At 45.2% G+C, this 16,289-nt stretch overlaps 2 protein-coding genes across 2 annotated transcripts in view; one reads left to right on the top strand and one right to left on the bottom strand.

The window, feature by feature from the left end:
• LOC149441851 (uncharacterized) overlaps positions 1–16,289 on the top strand; it is a 409,050-nt gene that overhangs the window by 51,714 nt on the left and 341,047 nt on the right. The gene's annotated exons all lie outside the window — the stretch shown is intronic.
• Positions 6,247–16,289, bottom strand: part of LOC149441855 (uncharacterized) — a 269,391-nt gene continuing 259,348 nt past the window's right edge. The window contains exon 19 of the mRNA XM_089656824.1: positions 6,247–10,262. Within this exon, the coding sequence (XP_089512950.1) occupies positions 9,120–10,262 (1,143 nt within the window). The 3' untranslated portion in view covers positions 6,247–9,119. The remainder of the gene's footprint in view (positions 10,263–16,289) is intronic.

Genomic DNA, 16,289 nt, shown 5'->3' with positions numbered 1-16,289 from the left:
GATCAATCTATTGATCACAAACAGAACTATATTAGTCCCCCTTAGCATAGTGTCCCCAAAAACAATGTGTTATCAGGATCAGCCCGTTCACTCCCACCACCTGCATTTAGCCCCTCTGCCCCCACAACAAGTGCAGTGTCAGTACATCATTGTTATCTGTGATACATTGTACACAAAACAGCAGTGTTAGAAAGATCAGGCTTGATCTCTGCTAGCACAAGCACGTGATTTTTTTAGTAGTGGTTCAAGCAGTCCCTGACAGCCAGGAGCTCTTTTTCAGATCTCTTCTTCCCATGGATCGCACTAGGTACCTATAAATTTAATGCCTAAAATGTTCCAACAAAAGTACTCTAGTGAAGAGGCCTACAGGACTGAGCTTGTCAGATGAGAGTGAAGGGGAAGCCTCTCTGACAGATTCTGCCTCATAATATGAACCTGTAGAGAGTTGTGTCGCTCCCAGAAAGCTCTGACAATGGAGAAGAGGTCCCTGTTAGGATCAGACCCCAGGTAGCTGAAGTGCTAGGAATGCATGACTACCTTTTGGTGAACTGGCAGTCACCTGCAGCTTAGTACATCCTGGCATTTTACACTCCAGCAATCCAAGCTGGTGAGGTGGCGAGTCCCATAAGTGCAGTCCAAGCTGGTGAGTCCCATAAGTGCAGTCCAAGCTGGTGAGTCCCATAAGTGCAGTCCAAGCTGGTGAGTCCCATAAGTGCAGTCCAAGCTGGTGAGTCCCATAAGTGCAGTCCAAGCTGGTGAGGTGGCGAGTCCCATAAGTGCAGTCCAAGCTGGTGAGGTGGCGAGTCCCATAAGTGCAGTCCAAGCTGGTGAGGTGGCGAGTCCCATAAGTGCAGTCCAAGCTGGTGAGGTGGCGAGTCCCATAAGTGCAGTCCAAGCTGGTGAGGTGGCTAGAACTAGTAGCCACCAAGAATTCACACACAGGAACGTAGAGCCCATAGTGTCCTTCTGGATGTGCTTACAAATCCTAATTGGCAGCCCACAAATTCTGCAGCACCCGTACTTCCCCCATTCACTGCCCAGCCAGAAATGTAGGTGGAAACAGCAAATGTAACTACTCCCCTTGATTTTGTTAAACTGTCTCTCACAGAAGATCTGTATAATTTGATTGTGGGTCCAAGCAATTTATATGCTGACCAGTACATGGCCACCAACTCAAATTCAAACCTTGTCAGAATATTTGCATAGAAACCTATCATGGGTTACAAATGTAAATCTTCTTGGGCCTAACCCTTAACATGGGCATTACAAAGAAAGCATGAACTGCAATCATATTGGTCCACAGACCCAATTCATCATTCATCAATTCAACAGAACCCGTGTTCTCTGCTGCCATGGCCAGGCTTAGATATGAGACAGTAATGCATTTTATGCATTTTAGTGATAACACACGCTGTCATCCTCGAGGTGACCCTGAACATGATCGACTCTACAAAATTCTGCCCCTTGTAAATCTTCTGTCCTAGAAATTTGCAGAAATGCATACGCCCCAACAAAACATCTGCATACATGAGTCCCTCATACATTCTACTGGCCTTCTTGCAATCAAACAGTATCTCCCCAGCGTGGCCAGATATGGGGTCAAAACGTATAAGCTTTGTGATAGGGCCACAGGGTATACATGTTATTTTAGTGTTTGAGGGAAGTAGAGCCCCCCTTACTGCCCAGGCTACATAAGAAGCAGTGGCAAGATAGTATGGGACTTGGTGTACACTTTGTTCCACAAGGGGTACCACTTGTACGTGGACAACTTCTATACAAGCGTGACACTTTTTAGACACTTATTCAATCTTGGAATTAGCTCATGTGGCACCGTGCGACCTAATCGCTGGGATAATGCCTGCAGCTGCAGGCATCATCCCGCTATTGTTTTTTTAAGCTGGAGGTAGGCTTTCTCATAAAAGCAATCAAGCAATCATAGCAACTAATTAGCCACTGGATAGTTTTTGCAAGCAGCAGGACGACATATTTCCCAGTAAAGAGAATCTGTCACTGCTTATTGCTAGGGCGGGATATTTACATTCCCTGTGATAACAATAAAAGTGATAAAAAAAATTAAAGGGACTCTATGGCCTCTTCTGCTGAATTGTCCTCTGAACCAGCAGTGCTCCATAAGCATTCAAGGGGCTACGCAAGCAGTCAGACTAAAAGATGCCATGGGGTGCTTCAGCTGGTCTGTCTAAGGGACAGGAGCTACACTGGGCCAGAAATGATGTCACCTCTGCAGGGGCATGCTCAGCAGCTTGAGCCAGGAATGGTATGTGACAATGGCACCAACCTTCTCTCGGCCCTCTGACAGGGACACTTGACACATGTTCCATGTGTCAAACATCCTGAATTTGGTGGTGTAGCAATTCTTGAACAGGTACCCAGGCTTTCAAGATCTTCTTAGGCAGGCCAGAAAAGTCTGTGGCCATTTCTGGCGGTCATACACAGACAGTGTTCGGCTGGCAGAAATTCAATGGTAATTCAACCTGCCCACCAACCAACTCATTTGTGACATGTCCACTCGGTGGAACTCCACTTTGGCAATGCTGTAGTGGCTGCACACATAGCAGAGGGTCATCAATGAGTACCTGTGTGAGAATGGCACAAGGACAGGCTCAGGGGAGCTTGGCTTCTTTCCACCATACCAGTGGCTGCTGATAATGGATGCATGCGCTGTCCTGTCACCATCTGAGGAGGCCACAAGGATGGTGAGCTGTGACACTGCATGCATCAGTGACACTATCCCTGTAGTCTTCCTGCTGGAGCACAAACTGCATGGAATCATGGACAGCGCACTGCAGGCAGAACGGCAGGAGGAGAAGGAGGATTTTTTGTTCTCTCAAGGCCCTCTTTATGCAGAAACCATTCCTCTGGGGCTGCAGAACACACAGGAGGAGGAGGAAGTGGAGGAGGAGGACAATTGCAGCAGCATGGAAGTAGTGGATCACATAGAGCAGTCTTCAAGGGGCAGCTTTCAGTCCCCAGAATCCCAGCCAGGAGTAGTACATGGCTGGGAGGAGGTAGTTCCTGACAATGTCATCCTAAGTCACCCAGAGGACTCAGAATCTCCTGCCTCCTCAAACGAAAGCTACATGGGCTCCCTGATTCTACAAAGCCTGTGTAAGAACCTGAGGATGTGTTATCAAGAAGAGGGATCAATACTGGTTGGCAACCCTTCCTGATCCACGTTACAAGGGTAAAGGTGCAGAGCTCATCCAGTCTTCCCAGAGGGAGCAGAGGATGAAACATCTTGAGGATGCCTTGAAATTGTGCAGCACCTTTCCAGACACTGGGAGGTCACCATTTCCTGGACAATGTTTCTGATGTTTCGCCCTGTCAAATGAAGAGCAGTGGAGACGTCAGCCAGCTGACCAATTAAACAGTTCTTTAGTCCTCATCGCCCAGGGCTGTTAGGTTTAAGCACCCAGCGGCAGCGTCTGCATCATACAGTCAGGTCCATAAATATTGGGACATGGACACAATTCTAACATTTTTGGCTCTATACACCACCACAATGGATTTGAAATGAAACGAACAAGATGTGCTTTAACTGCAGACTGTCAGCTTTAATTTGAGGGTATTTACATCCAAATCAGGTGAACGGTGTAGGAGTTACAACAGTTTGCATATGTGCCTCCCACTTGTTAAGGGACCAAAAGTAATGGGACAGAATAATAATCATAAATCAAACTTTCACTTTTTAATACTTGGTTACAAATCCTTTGCAGTCAATTACAGCCTGAAGTGTGGAATGCATAGACATCACCAGACGCTGGGTTTCATCCCTGGTGATGCTCTGCCAGGCCTCTACTGCAACTGTCTTCAGTTCCTGCTTGTTCTTGGGGCATTTTCCCTTCAGTTTTGTCTTCAGCAAGTGAAATGCTCAATCGGATTCAGGTCAGGTGATGGACTTGGCCATTGCAGAACATTCCACTTCTTTGGTTGCTTTTGCAGTCTGCTTTGGGTCATTGTCCATCTGCACTGTGAAGCGTCCAATGAGTTGTGAAGCATTTGGCTGAATATGAGCAGATAATATTCCCGAAACACTTCAGAATTCATCCGGCTGCTTCTGTCAGCAGTCACATCATCAATAAATACAAGAGAAGCAGTTCCATTGGCAGCCATACATGCCCACGCCATGACCCTACCACCACCATGCTTCACTGATGAGGTGGTATGCTTAGGATCATGAGCAGTTCCTTCTCCATACTCTTCTCTTCCCATCACTCTGGTACAAGTTGATCTCGGTCTCATCTGTCCATAGGATGTTGTTCCAGAACTGTGAAGGCTTTTTTACATGTAATTTGACAAACTCTAATCTGGCCTTCCTGTTTTTGAGGCTCACCAATAGTTTCCATCTTGTGGTGAACCCTCTGTATTCACTCTGGTGAAGTCTTCTCTTGATTGGTGACTTTGACACACATACACCTACCTCCTGGAGAGTGTTCTTGATCTGGCCAACTGTTGTGAAGGGTGTTTTCTTCACCAGGGAAAGAATTCTTCGCTCATCCACCACAGTTGTTTTCCGTGGTCTTCCGGGTCTTTTGGTGTTGCTGAGCTCACCGGTGCGTTCCTTCTTTTTAAGAATGTTCCAAACACTTGTTTTGGCCACACCTAATGTTTTTGCTATCTCTCTGATGGGTTTGTTTTGTTTTTTTCAGCCTAATGATGGCTTCACTGATAGTGACAGCTCTTTGGATCTCATTTTGAGAGTTGACAGCAACAGATTCCAAAAGCAAATAGCACACTTGAAATGAACTCTGGACCTTTTATCTGCTCATTGTAATTGGGATAATGAGGGAATAACACACACCTGGCCATGGAACAGCTGAGAAGCCAATTGTCCCATTACTTTTGGTCCCTTAACAAGTGGGAGGCACATATGCAAACTGTTGTAATTCCTACACCGTTCACCTGATTTGGATGTAAATACCCTCAAATTAAAGATGACAGTCTGCAGTTAAAGCACATCTTCATTTCCTTTCAAATCCATTGTGGTGGTGTATAGAGCCAAAAATGTTAGAATTGTGTTGATGTCCCAATATTTATGGACCTGACTGTATGGTGCAGGATTATCTAGGGGCAAGAACAGACTTGGAGACCTTTCCAACTGATCATCCACTGGGTTACTGGGTCTTGAGGATGGATCACTGGCCAGAACTTGCTCAATATGCCATCAAGGTACTGGCCTGTCCTGCATCCAGCGTGCTTTCTGAACGGACATTCAGTGCTGCTGGAGGTTTTGTGATGGATAAAAGAGTGCGTCTGTCCACAGACTCCGCTAGCCAACTGACATTTATCAAAAGGAATCAGTCCTGGATCAACAGCAACTATCTTGCCCCTGATGATGATGTAACGGATAACATTTGTTACGGATCTGGGATCCCTAGAAGACTATATAAATATCCTCCTGCGCTCCACAGAGTTACTCTAAACAGAGCAAGCTGCTATCATCTAAATCCTATACCTTAGAATCCACAAAGACACAGAAACAAAAATGGATGAAGCGCTCAGCCTTGAGGGTACTAAATAAATGAACCTAATAGAAAAACATAATGACAGAATATACAAATAAAATAAAGTGACTATTGCATCAATTAAATATAAATGTGTAATCAAACAGAAACAAACAACCCATCTGCCACCAAGAGGCTAGAATAGGTACAGAATAGTGCACACACTCAGTGTGTATAAAGTGATCAGTGCTCACAAATCATATATATATATAAAGTACAACTTAAATAAAAATGTGCTCACAGTGAACAATCACTACATAAAAGTACAAGTGTAAAAATCAATCATTATAAACATGCTATATAATAAAGTGCAAAATGCATGCTAACACTCTCTTGTGAAATAAATAAATATAATAAATGTAAAAATTGTGTGTATCTTCTTTCTCCACTTCAAATCTGTGCTATAAGCAAGCATTTACCTGAATGACATCGATTCATTCAGGGCTTTTTTTTTTTTTTTTTGTGCTTAGCTGCGAATTGGCCACGGCTAATCACATGACACAGCTGGGCTGTGATATGCCCAGCTTGTGCATGTGATCGCTGTGACCATTCACAGCTGGGCACACTAGTATACAATGGATGGCACAAATGAAGCCATCCATTGTATACAACTGTCATGTGATCTGCAGTGATTGGTCACAGCAGGTCACATGGTACCGGCAATGGAGCCGGTACTCAGATCTGTCATCGGCCGTGTCCGAGGTACACGGCCGATGACAGATTGCGCCGCTGCACGGCTCTGCAGGCGCGCAAACTGCGCATGCCCAGGAGGATGCCATATGGCGTCCACCCGGAACGTTGAACAATTTTGCCAGCCGCCATCTGGCCATAGGCCATGTGGGTAAAGGTTACATTTTTCACCATTTTTCTTTAATTGGTAACAATTTTTAACTGCTGGGCCCATTCCTGTGCCCAGCAATAGTAACTGTGGGGGGTTACAGTGTTCAGGCACCACCAGCACCAAAGGCCCAATCTTTCTGCACTTGTATGACAGGTGCATATAATTAGAATTTATAGAGCCGGGTCCAATCCTGCACTCATCAAGAATAACTGAAGGGTTACGGTGTGAGTCCTGCTGCAGCAGGTTCTATACAATGTACAGATCTGCAACTTTTGCAGGTAGTTTAAGGGGATCCCCCAGGCATGATATTGAAAGGAAATTTTTTTTTTTCTTACATTAAGCAATGAGAAATGACTGCCCCTTTAAATGGTACTCTTTGAAAAAAATGTTTTTCCCTGATTCATGTCCCTCAGGGCAGTCCCTGAGTCCCCATACCACTTTTATGGGCAATACCGTACATATAAACCTTCAAATTGGGCACTTTTTAATTTGCATGTTCGAGTCCCATAGACTTAAAGTAGGTTCGATGTTCACAAACTTGGTCTGTTGGAATGTTTTACTGTGAATCGTACCGACCCATAACTACCAGCGTGCACCAGAATGAGTGATTGCACAATTTCATACACAGGAATGCGCACCAGAATGAGCATGCACATTAGTATTAGCGGGTGCCCAATTTCTGCACATTCTGGGCACTGCCTGTGCACAGACGTTCATCCAGAGGAACCAGCTCATCTACAGGCACGCCCTCCCTGATGGTTTGGTTTAATATTGTTGGGTTAATCCCCTTTAATCCAGTTCCACAGCGTACAAGTACTACCAGCTCCTGGCTTCTTGGAAGATCTCCCGGGACAAGGATAAAGGATTGAGCCCAGCGCTGTAATCAGGAAGCTTGCTACGTGTGGCAGTCTTTCCCCTTGTAGATCCCACAGAATGCTGCTGTACTCACACTGTCCTCTTTGCTCTCTGCTGCTTCAGGTCTCAATCCCATTTACTCCTTACTGTTGGATGTGTCCTCCTGAGCCAGCCTGAGCCCGGCCTGGAGGCTGCCGCCGCCAGACCTAGGGGTCTCCTCCCAGGTGGTGACAGTCTCCTCAGAACTCCATCTTCCACCCGACCCCTCTGTCAGCCTGACTCTCCCATATTGATAGGCCAGTCCACCACTCTACCAGGGCCTCCAAAGCTGTGATTGGCCGTACTCTCCATGAATATGTAGGTTAGGCCTCTACCCCATCCTGCCCACTGATTTCTGGAAGGGTCTATGGTCCTCCAGGGTCAGGAGGAGGTGATAAAGCCACAACCTGTGGAGTCATCCAGCTGACCTGCAATAACCCGACAACTACTATGAGTCTGGAGACATTCTTTGACAAGTCCTTTATTGAAACACCAAAAAAACCCATCCCCCGAAGTAGATCTAACATCAGTCACAATGTCCACCACCACTACCATAGTCCTGAGCTCAGATCCACTGTGTAGATGACTAGTGGCAGGTCGATGAGTACCCGTCTCATCAGCTCAGGTATTTCTTTCACACAGACTTGCATCCAAAGACAGTGACCAGTCCATGGGCTTAGCTTTGTTATTTTATGAGGGGAATTCAACTTGGGTAGAGAAATAGGGATTATGGGATGCCCAATTGGCTTGAATCAATGGAAGGGGGACACTACCCTCCTATGTACAAAGCAGATCCTGGACTTTTCTTTTCCTGAAAGCCATCAGTCCCTGCAGATCAGGTCTCAATCCCATTCACTCCTTACTGTTGAATGTAACCTTCTGAGCCAGCCCAGCCCCCCTCAGACCTAGGGGACCCTACCCAGGCACCAACAGGCTCCTCAGCACTCCCAACCCCTCTGTCAGCCTGACTCTTCCATATTTATAGGCCAGTCCACCAAATCTGAAAATGGCCAGACCCCCCATGAATATGCAGATTAGGCCTCCACCCCTTCCGGTTTACTGACTTCTGGAAGGTTCTGTGATCCTCCAGGGTCAGGAGGAGGTGATAGAGCCACAACCTGTCGAGTAATCCAGCTGACCTGCAATAACCCGACCTCAATCACAGACTCAAACAACTACCATGAGTCCTACACAATGATTTTACCTATGATACACTACACTATTCTAGTAGCACATTAGAGGGCGCTACAAGTACAGGAGTAAGAACTCATGAATCTGTATGAAACCCGGCCTGACAGGAAACAAAGGGGTGTAATTATAATTCATAGGATGAATGTGACAATCACTTATTCAGACATTACAAATTCTGGCCATTGTATTCCTATAACAGTGATTTCCTATGATAAGCAGCGCCACCTAGTGGCCATAATGAAGTACTTTTCCTGAAATACCTCCATCAGTAAATATAGCACACTATGATATTATGGTCACTAGATGGAGCCATCGATGTGATGAAATAAAATAAGACCACCACTCGTTACAGCTGAGCGAATGCCAATCACCTTCATTCAACAATCAGAAGAAAAAATAGACCTCTAAGTGTTTGTGAAATCTCCCACCACAAAATGTACTCAGCCAATGACAGGGCAGGACTCCATTTTTCTTCTTCTCCTGCTATCAATGGCCGACCCGGTCCCACACTTCATCCATGTCTTTGGGGACCTCTGACCTCCTTATGGACTGTTTCTTCCATGATGAAGATCAGCCATGGAGTATATCTGAGGTGTATATCAGGGTGTGCTTCTTCCCCACATGAGAGCTGGGATGTCCAGCAACATTCATCTAGAAGACATTTCCCACACTTAAGGAACTAATATACCACCAGGGTTGTATGGGACCCCTGATGTACAGAACAGAAAGACAGGACTTAACTGAGGAACAATTACCTCACTCACAACAGGAAAGTGGCTTTTCCCCGTGTGAGATCTCTGATGTGTGTAAAGATGGGACTTGTCTGAAAAACATTTCCCACACTCAGGACAGGAATACGGCTTCACTCCTGTGTGGGTTCTCTGATGTGTGTTAAGATTGGATTTATCTGAAAAACATTTCCCACACTCAGGACAGGAATACGGCTTCTCCCCCGTGTGAGATCTCTGATGTGTGTAAAGATTGGACTTCTGTGAAAAACATTTCCCGCACACAGGACAGGAATATGGCTTTTCACCCGTGTGAGATCTCTGATGTGTGTAAAGATTGTATTTATCTGAAAAACATTTCCCGCACTCAGAACAGCAAAGTGGCTTCTCTGCTGTGTGAGATCTTTGATGTATGGAAAGACAGGACTTCTGTGAAAAACATTTCCCGCACTCAGGACAGGAATACGGCTTCTCCCCTGTGTGAGATCTCTGATGTGTTACAAGTTTTGATTTTTCTACAAAACATTTCCCACATTCAAGGCAAGAATATGGCTTCTCCCCCGTGTGAGATCTCTGATGTCTGTAAAGGTAGGAAATATGTGAAAAACATTTCCCACACTCAGGACAGCAATACAGCTTCTCCCTCGTATGAGATATCTGATGTGTGTAAAGATAGGACTTCTGTGAAAAACATTTCCCGCACTCAGAACAGGAAAGTGGCTTCTCCCCCATGTGAGATCTCTGATGTCTGACAAGATTCGACTTTTGTGAAAAACTTTTCCCGCACTCAGGACAGGAATATGGTTTTTCCCCCGTGTGAGACCTTTTATGCCTATTAACAAGGAATTTAGAATGGAAACCCTTCCCACACTCAGTACAGGAGAAGCTCTTCTCTGTTGGAAGGCTGGCCCGGTCCCGCACAGTCTGAGGTTCCTCAGGATACGAGGAATCCGATGGTCCATCTACACTGGGTGGTGCCGGATGGACATTGGAGGGAGCCGGGTTTTCTCCTGGACTATACTGTGTGATGTCCTCATCTTCTACTTTCCAGTCTGGAGACAAAGTGAGACAATCCTCGGAGGTTTTCCTCATCTCCCGGCCATGGACTAAAATACAAAGACAAAGAGGATTACTAGACAGGAGCTGATTGGTTCCCCCAAACCAGGACTCCGCCCACATCAGGCAGCTTGGTCTCTGAGGAGCTTACAATTCCACCCTCAAGGGAACTAGGAAATGGCTCCTCTGATCTCCTACCAGGTCATTTCTTTATTCATGGACCTTAGTCAGAGAGTGAGGAAACAACCAGAACTGTCTTTTATAGGAGGGACAGTGATGAGGGGATTATAGGACGAGGGTCCCCACCCCCTCTATCACTCATCGCCATCTTCCCAACACAAGAAGTACTGCACTTCCTTATTTACTCCATGATTTAGTCATGAAGAACAGCGGGGCTGAGCCCCACCAGAGGTCAGAGAGTGAGGATGGGGGGAGAACAACCAAGATGAAGACTGGACTGATCCTGAAGACCACCATCATTGGGGTATTGACTCCTCCCTCATTATCACTTTCTGTTTAAGGGTCCAAAGTTGGAGGATGTTATCACATTATTATCACCATGTAAAAGTCTGTGCTCCAATCACATCATCCGATATAAAATGTCCAGCTGGGAGGAAATAGGTGTAAAAAGCCTATGTAATGTACAACTTATTATAGGATACAAATCTTAGGAATATACTGTATAGTACCAAATTGATGTATTGTACAACATAAAGTATATAGCGCAGGGTTAGGACTCATAATATTAATATTCCTGTATCAGAAATCCAGGAAAACAGGACGGGGAACACAGCTCAGGAAAGTGACCAGGGGATTACAGGCTGATATCACCCAGTCCCCGCCCTACTCTGGACCAATCAGTGAGCAGTATGGGTGGAGGAATGGATTTAGTGTTCATGACCCACCTGTGCTGATCTCTGTAGGAGTGTCCTCCTCTATAAATGTCCCCGTTATTCCATCCTCCTCCATAGACTGCTGATCATCCCTCACATACGCCTCTTCTTTAACCTTAACTTTTATATCTATCAGATCTTCACCCTAAACCAAGAGAATGAGAGAAAATATCATCTGTATATTATAAGCTTAAATAAAAAAAATCCATATATTGCCTCCACAAGTCCATGTTCTAGATGCTTCATCCCACCAACCTTGTAATGGTGAGGGATGGTGTGACCTTCCTGTGTGGAATCCCGGGAATACAGAGGACGGGGACATCTCTCTGCTGGGTTCCTGGTATTAGGTGGCTCCATCATATCCTTGTGTCCTTCTGAAAACTCCTCCATCACTCCATACTCCTCATCCTCCTCTTTATACTCTTCTTTACCATCAATATTATCATCCCCGAGGATTCCACTCTGAAAGATATAATAAAACATTCATTGTAACAAACATGCTGTGTATAAATCACAACTACCAATAATTGTCATCATCTACCTGATGATGGTGAGGGATGGTGTGACCTTCCTGTGTGGAATCCCGGGAATACAGAGGACGGGGACATCTCTCTGGTGGGTTCCCATGACTGGATCCATCTGTAGGAAACACACACACTGACTGAATCCATTGTTTCTATGTGTTTATCAGATGATGGGGGATCTAGGTGGATCCTCCGTACTGCTCTCTCCTTTACAATAAAGTCTCCTCTTACCCGGTGATGTGAGGGGCGGCTGATTGTCCATCATGACGTCCTTGTAGAGATCCTTGTGTCCTTCTAAATACTCCCACTCCTCCATGGAGAAATAGACAGTGACACCCTGACACCTTATAGGAACCTGACACACACAATGATACAGTCACCATCCAGACACATCCCTTGTCTGTTACTGGAGAATGTCCCAGAATTCCCGGCACCGCTCACCTCTCCTGTCAGCAGCTCCATCATCTTCTTGGTGACTTCTAGAATCTTCTGCATGTTGTGTCTCTCAGGGTTTAGGGAGTCACATGGAGGCACTGTGATGGTCATATGATCACCTGACTTCAGAAGAGGAAATCTCTGTATTGAGGAACCAATAGGAATATCATGTTAGACTCCCAGAATCCTCCTCACCTCTCCGGTCAGGTCTGTGTTTTATTATTAGAGATGAGTGATGTCATGTGACCTCCCAGAATCCTCCTCACCTCTCCGGTCAGGTCTGTGTTTTATTATTAGAGATGAGAGTGATGTCATGTGACCTCCCAGAATCCTCCTCACCTCTCCAGTCAGGTCTGTTTTATTAATAGAGATAAGAATGATGTCATGTGACCTCCCAGAATCCTCCTCACCTCTCCGGTCAGGTCTATGTTTTATTAATAGAGATAAAAGTGATGTCATGTGACCTCCCAGAATCCTCCTCACCTCTCCAGTCAGGTCTGTGTTTTATTAATAGAGATGAGTGATGTCATGTGACCTCCCAGAATCCTCCTCACCTCTCCGGTCAGGTCTATGTTTTATTAATAGAGATAAGAGTGATGTCATGTGACCTCCCAGAATCCTCCTCACCTCTCCGGTCAGCAGGTAGATGATCTCCAGGGTGAGGTTTAGTATCTTCTCAGTCATGTGACTCCGGTCCTTCTCCATCCTCATTGGTGCCATCATGTGATCTATACAGGTCTCCTTGTAGACGGATAACTTTGGGAAATGAAAGTAAGAATGATTTGGATGGTATTGGTCACACAATAATAGGATGTGGATGTGAGGGGGGAATAGGAGGGTTGCTGGACATTGAAGAACTACTCCCCCCATGGGAAGACATTCAGTCTGGACTGTTTAGTGTATTATACATTTTTGTGAACCGAAAACCCTCTTGACCTGGTGGAACAGAAATCCCCTTTTCTCTGTTGGGTTTGTTTGGTCTCTGAACTGGTTTTGATGAGTATTAGATCTGCAGACAAGGAATGATAAATCTGATCCTTCCTATGACTAGTTTGCTCTGAGGCAGTGCTGTGAGGTCAATGTCGGCTCATCATGAGGTCCAGGAAGGGGAACTTGCTGACTTTTGGCCTCAGTTGCCAGCTTACCAGGATAATAGCCAGAACTCTGCTTGCAATGCACCAATCTCCAGCAGCCTGCTGACAGGAGTGATGTCACTGTCACTCTCTGCAGTAAGAGAAGGGATTGGATGGGATAGCAGGAGGATGCTGCTGGTGAAGTAGAGAGCTGTGGGGGAGGAGCCTGTTCTCTTCCCTCCAATAACAGCCTAGTGTGGGTAGAAGGAGGAGAGCAGGGGGGAGGAGTTTGGTTACCAAGTATACTGTAATATCCAGGACATTGTACAGAGTGGTGGTGGGTTCCTGGGGCTCTGAATTCCAGCACCGGGCACTGCCAGAGCCTGTGTCATGGGAAGGTATTGGAGTGTCTTCCCAGATGTATAGCACTGACCCCTGACTACCTGTTAGGCAATATTGCACAAAGAGATTTCCTCTAAGAACGAGTGCCCACCAAGGGATGAAGGACTACCATGCTTTCCACTTGGTATCATGGAACATATTATTTGACCAGTGAGATTGTAAGAAGTTAAAGGTCACCTTCATTTCCTGGCACTTCTGTAAGGAGTTCTGAGAAGTGCAGGTGGGGGGATCATCATAGAGCCCCCTCCCTATCTTAGTGTCCCCCTGTACCCTACAGTCTCTTCTTCCCTGAAATCTCTGCTGCCCACCAACCTTGTCAAGGGCCCAGAGTCCTTCAGCTAAACTTCTCAGAACTATTGAGCCCCAATACTCTCAAAGGGGTTCCTAAAGTCCATCAGCTATTCATTAACCCTGACAGCCCCTCTACTTCCCTCAGACCCCTCAGTATTTCCCTATCTCTGACACCAATGATGGAACATATTCTTCATGGCCGGCTGGGGAATGTTTCCTTCCTCCTGAGCAGCAATGTAAGGGGCTCTATGCTCCATACTCCTGACCCCGGCACTCCATCATTGTGTTGGCTGCATAGTGTAATGATTGCCCATTGGCTGCCTGTGTAGTGTCATCATTGCCCTTTGTAGGCCATGTATGGTCAGGATGGTCCTTGTCTTGTCTATTTATTGTCAGTGCTGTTTGTTTAGAGGACCATATTACTAGAATTTATCTCCACAATGAGGAGAATGTTCCGGCCCCGGAAGTGGGGGAATGTTCTGCCCCTGAAGGGGTTCATCTGGGTTCCCACACTATATATGTGTGTATCATCATCTGCTGGAGATAAAAGACGTCACAGTGACTATGGAGGAAGAGGACGGATGTGACTATGGAGGAAGAGGATGGACATGACTATGGAGGAAGAGGACGGACATGACTATGGAGGAAGAGGACGGACGTGACTATGGAGGAAGAGGATGGACATGATGATGGAGGAAGAGGATGGACATGACTATGGAGGAAGAGGACGGACATGACGGGGGGTTACTGGGTGTAAATAGAACATAACATATTATTACCTCCTCTGCTGCCACTTCCACCAATGTCTCCTCCCTGCTTCCTGTCTGTACCTGACATCACTTCCTGTCTGTACCTGACATCACTTCCTATTGGTATTTCATAGAGACCTTCTGTTTGGGTATAAGTGAGATCACCACCTTGTGGATTTCAGAGGAACTGCAGCCCAGAGAAACATCTCAGAATATCCATTCCTGTATATAATATACTTTACAGGGCTATAAAAAAAACTAAGAACAAATAAATCTAGCTCTTATGCAACCAACAATTTAACAAAAATATTTTATTATTTATAGAAAAGTTTAAAAGACACAGAATACAAAAACCAAATGTATAGTTAATAAAACAGATACCACCAAAACTGATCCTTTTGGTGAAGAAAATGCAAAAATGCATCCTAAAGTATAATAATATCTATCAATCCACTCATAATGAAGATGTTAGACATAGATGACAAGGATGTAATGGTCACAGAGGAATGGTGGTGGAGATCTCTCAAAGTAAGAACACTTCCTTGAATGGTTCTATAAATAAAGAATGAATCCTGGAGGGAATAAAGCTGTAAAGCAATAAATAATATATAAACTGGGCCATCCACTTCATCCATAAAGACATTGTGATTGAAGATCTTCTAGATCACATAGAAGGAGGACTCATCCATGATTTCATACATTTGTTTGGAAGGATAGAACAATCCTCAGAAGGGAACATGTAGGATGACAGGAAAGGCTCCTGACTGGTGAGATCCTCCAAACATAATGATGACATCCATGAACTGGAGCGAGCTCGTTGGGGTGATAAAGCCAATCTGGAAACACTGTGTAGACGTTCTCCAAGAACTCAGCACACTCCAGGTGTGGAGAAAGTCTCCAGGTGGGTTTAGCCTGTCATTTATCATAGGTAGAAATGTCCACACATGGACTTCCACAGGGACCCCCAGACTACATATAGAACTTGTACAGTGTCCCCAGGTCTCCAGGTCTCCAGGTGGGTTTAGTCTGTAATTAATAATGCACAAATGCCCATATATATTAATTTCTACAGGGACCACCAAGACCATTCTGCATAGCTTGGATGTCACCAATATTGCTAGGAGCCCATAAAGCAGATGACCATATAAAGATATAAAAGTCCAATCACTGTCATGGAACTTCAGATTAAAGGAACTTTGTTCCAGTCACACCATTCATTTTTTACACATAAGGACCAAGTTGGTGTTTGTGGATCACTATCAAAAAATAGGAGCATGGGGGAGGGAAGGGGAGGGGAGGGGAGGGGGGAACGGAAGCAGGAAAACAAAGGGATCTTAGTCAAGGAGGGGGTATAGGAAGGGAACGGGTTGGGGAGGGAGGTTCTCCACAAATGGGGTAGAAAACAATATACTAGAACAGGTTGGATAAACAATAGAGGAAAGTGACTTTAAAATTGTTAATCTTTCCAAAGTGATTTTGTTTTCTTTCTAAGAGTTTGAGGTTTGCTATGTTATGAAAGGTTCGAGCTTTGAAGCAGTTAAAGGTTTATATTTATTTACCAGTAAGTTGATCTTGAAAGCATTACATTCTAGAAACAATAGACAAGATGATCCTTTAATGGACTGATAAAAGATTGGCCCCAGCTCTCCAGAAAGGAGTACAGAGCTTTTATAGATGTGGATGCCCTATG

This window comes from Staurois parvus, unplaced genomic scaffold, assembly GCF_062004578.1.
Source record: "Staurois parvus isolate SC_StPar_1 unplaced genomic scaffold, SC_StPar_1.0 ptg000941l, whole genome shotgun sequence".
Classification (NCBI taxonomy): Eukaryota; Metazoa; Chordata; class Amphibia; order Anura; family Ranidae; genus Staurois; species Staurois parvus.
Note: the sequence above shows the minus strand (reverse complement) of the source record. Positions and strands in the feature narration are given on the sequence as shown.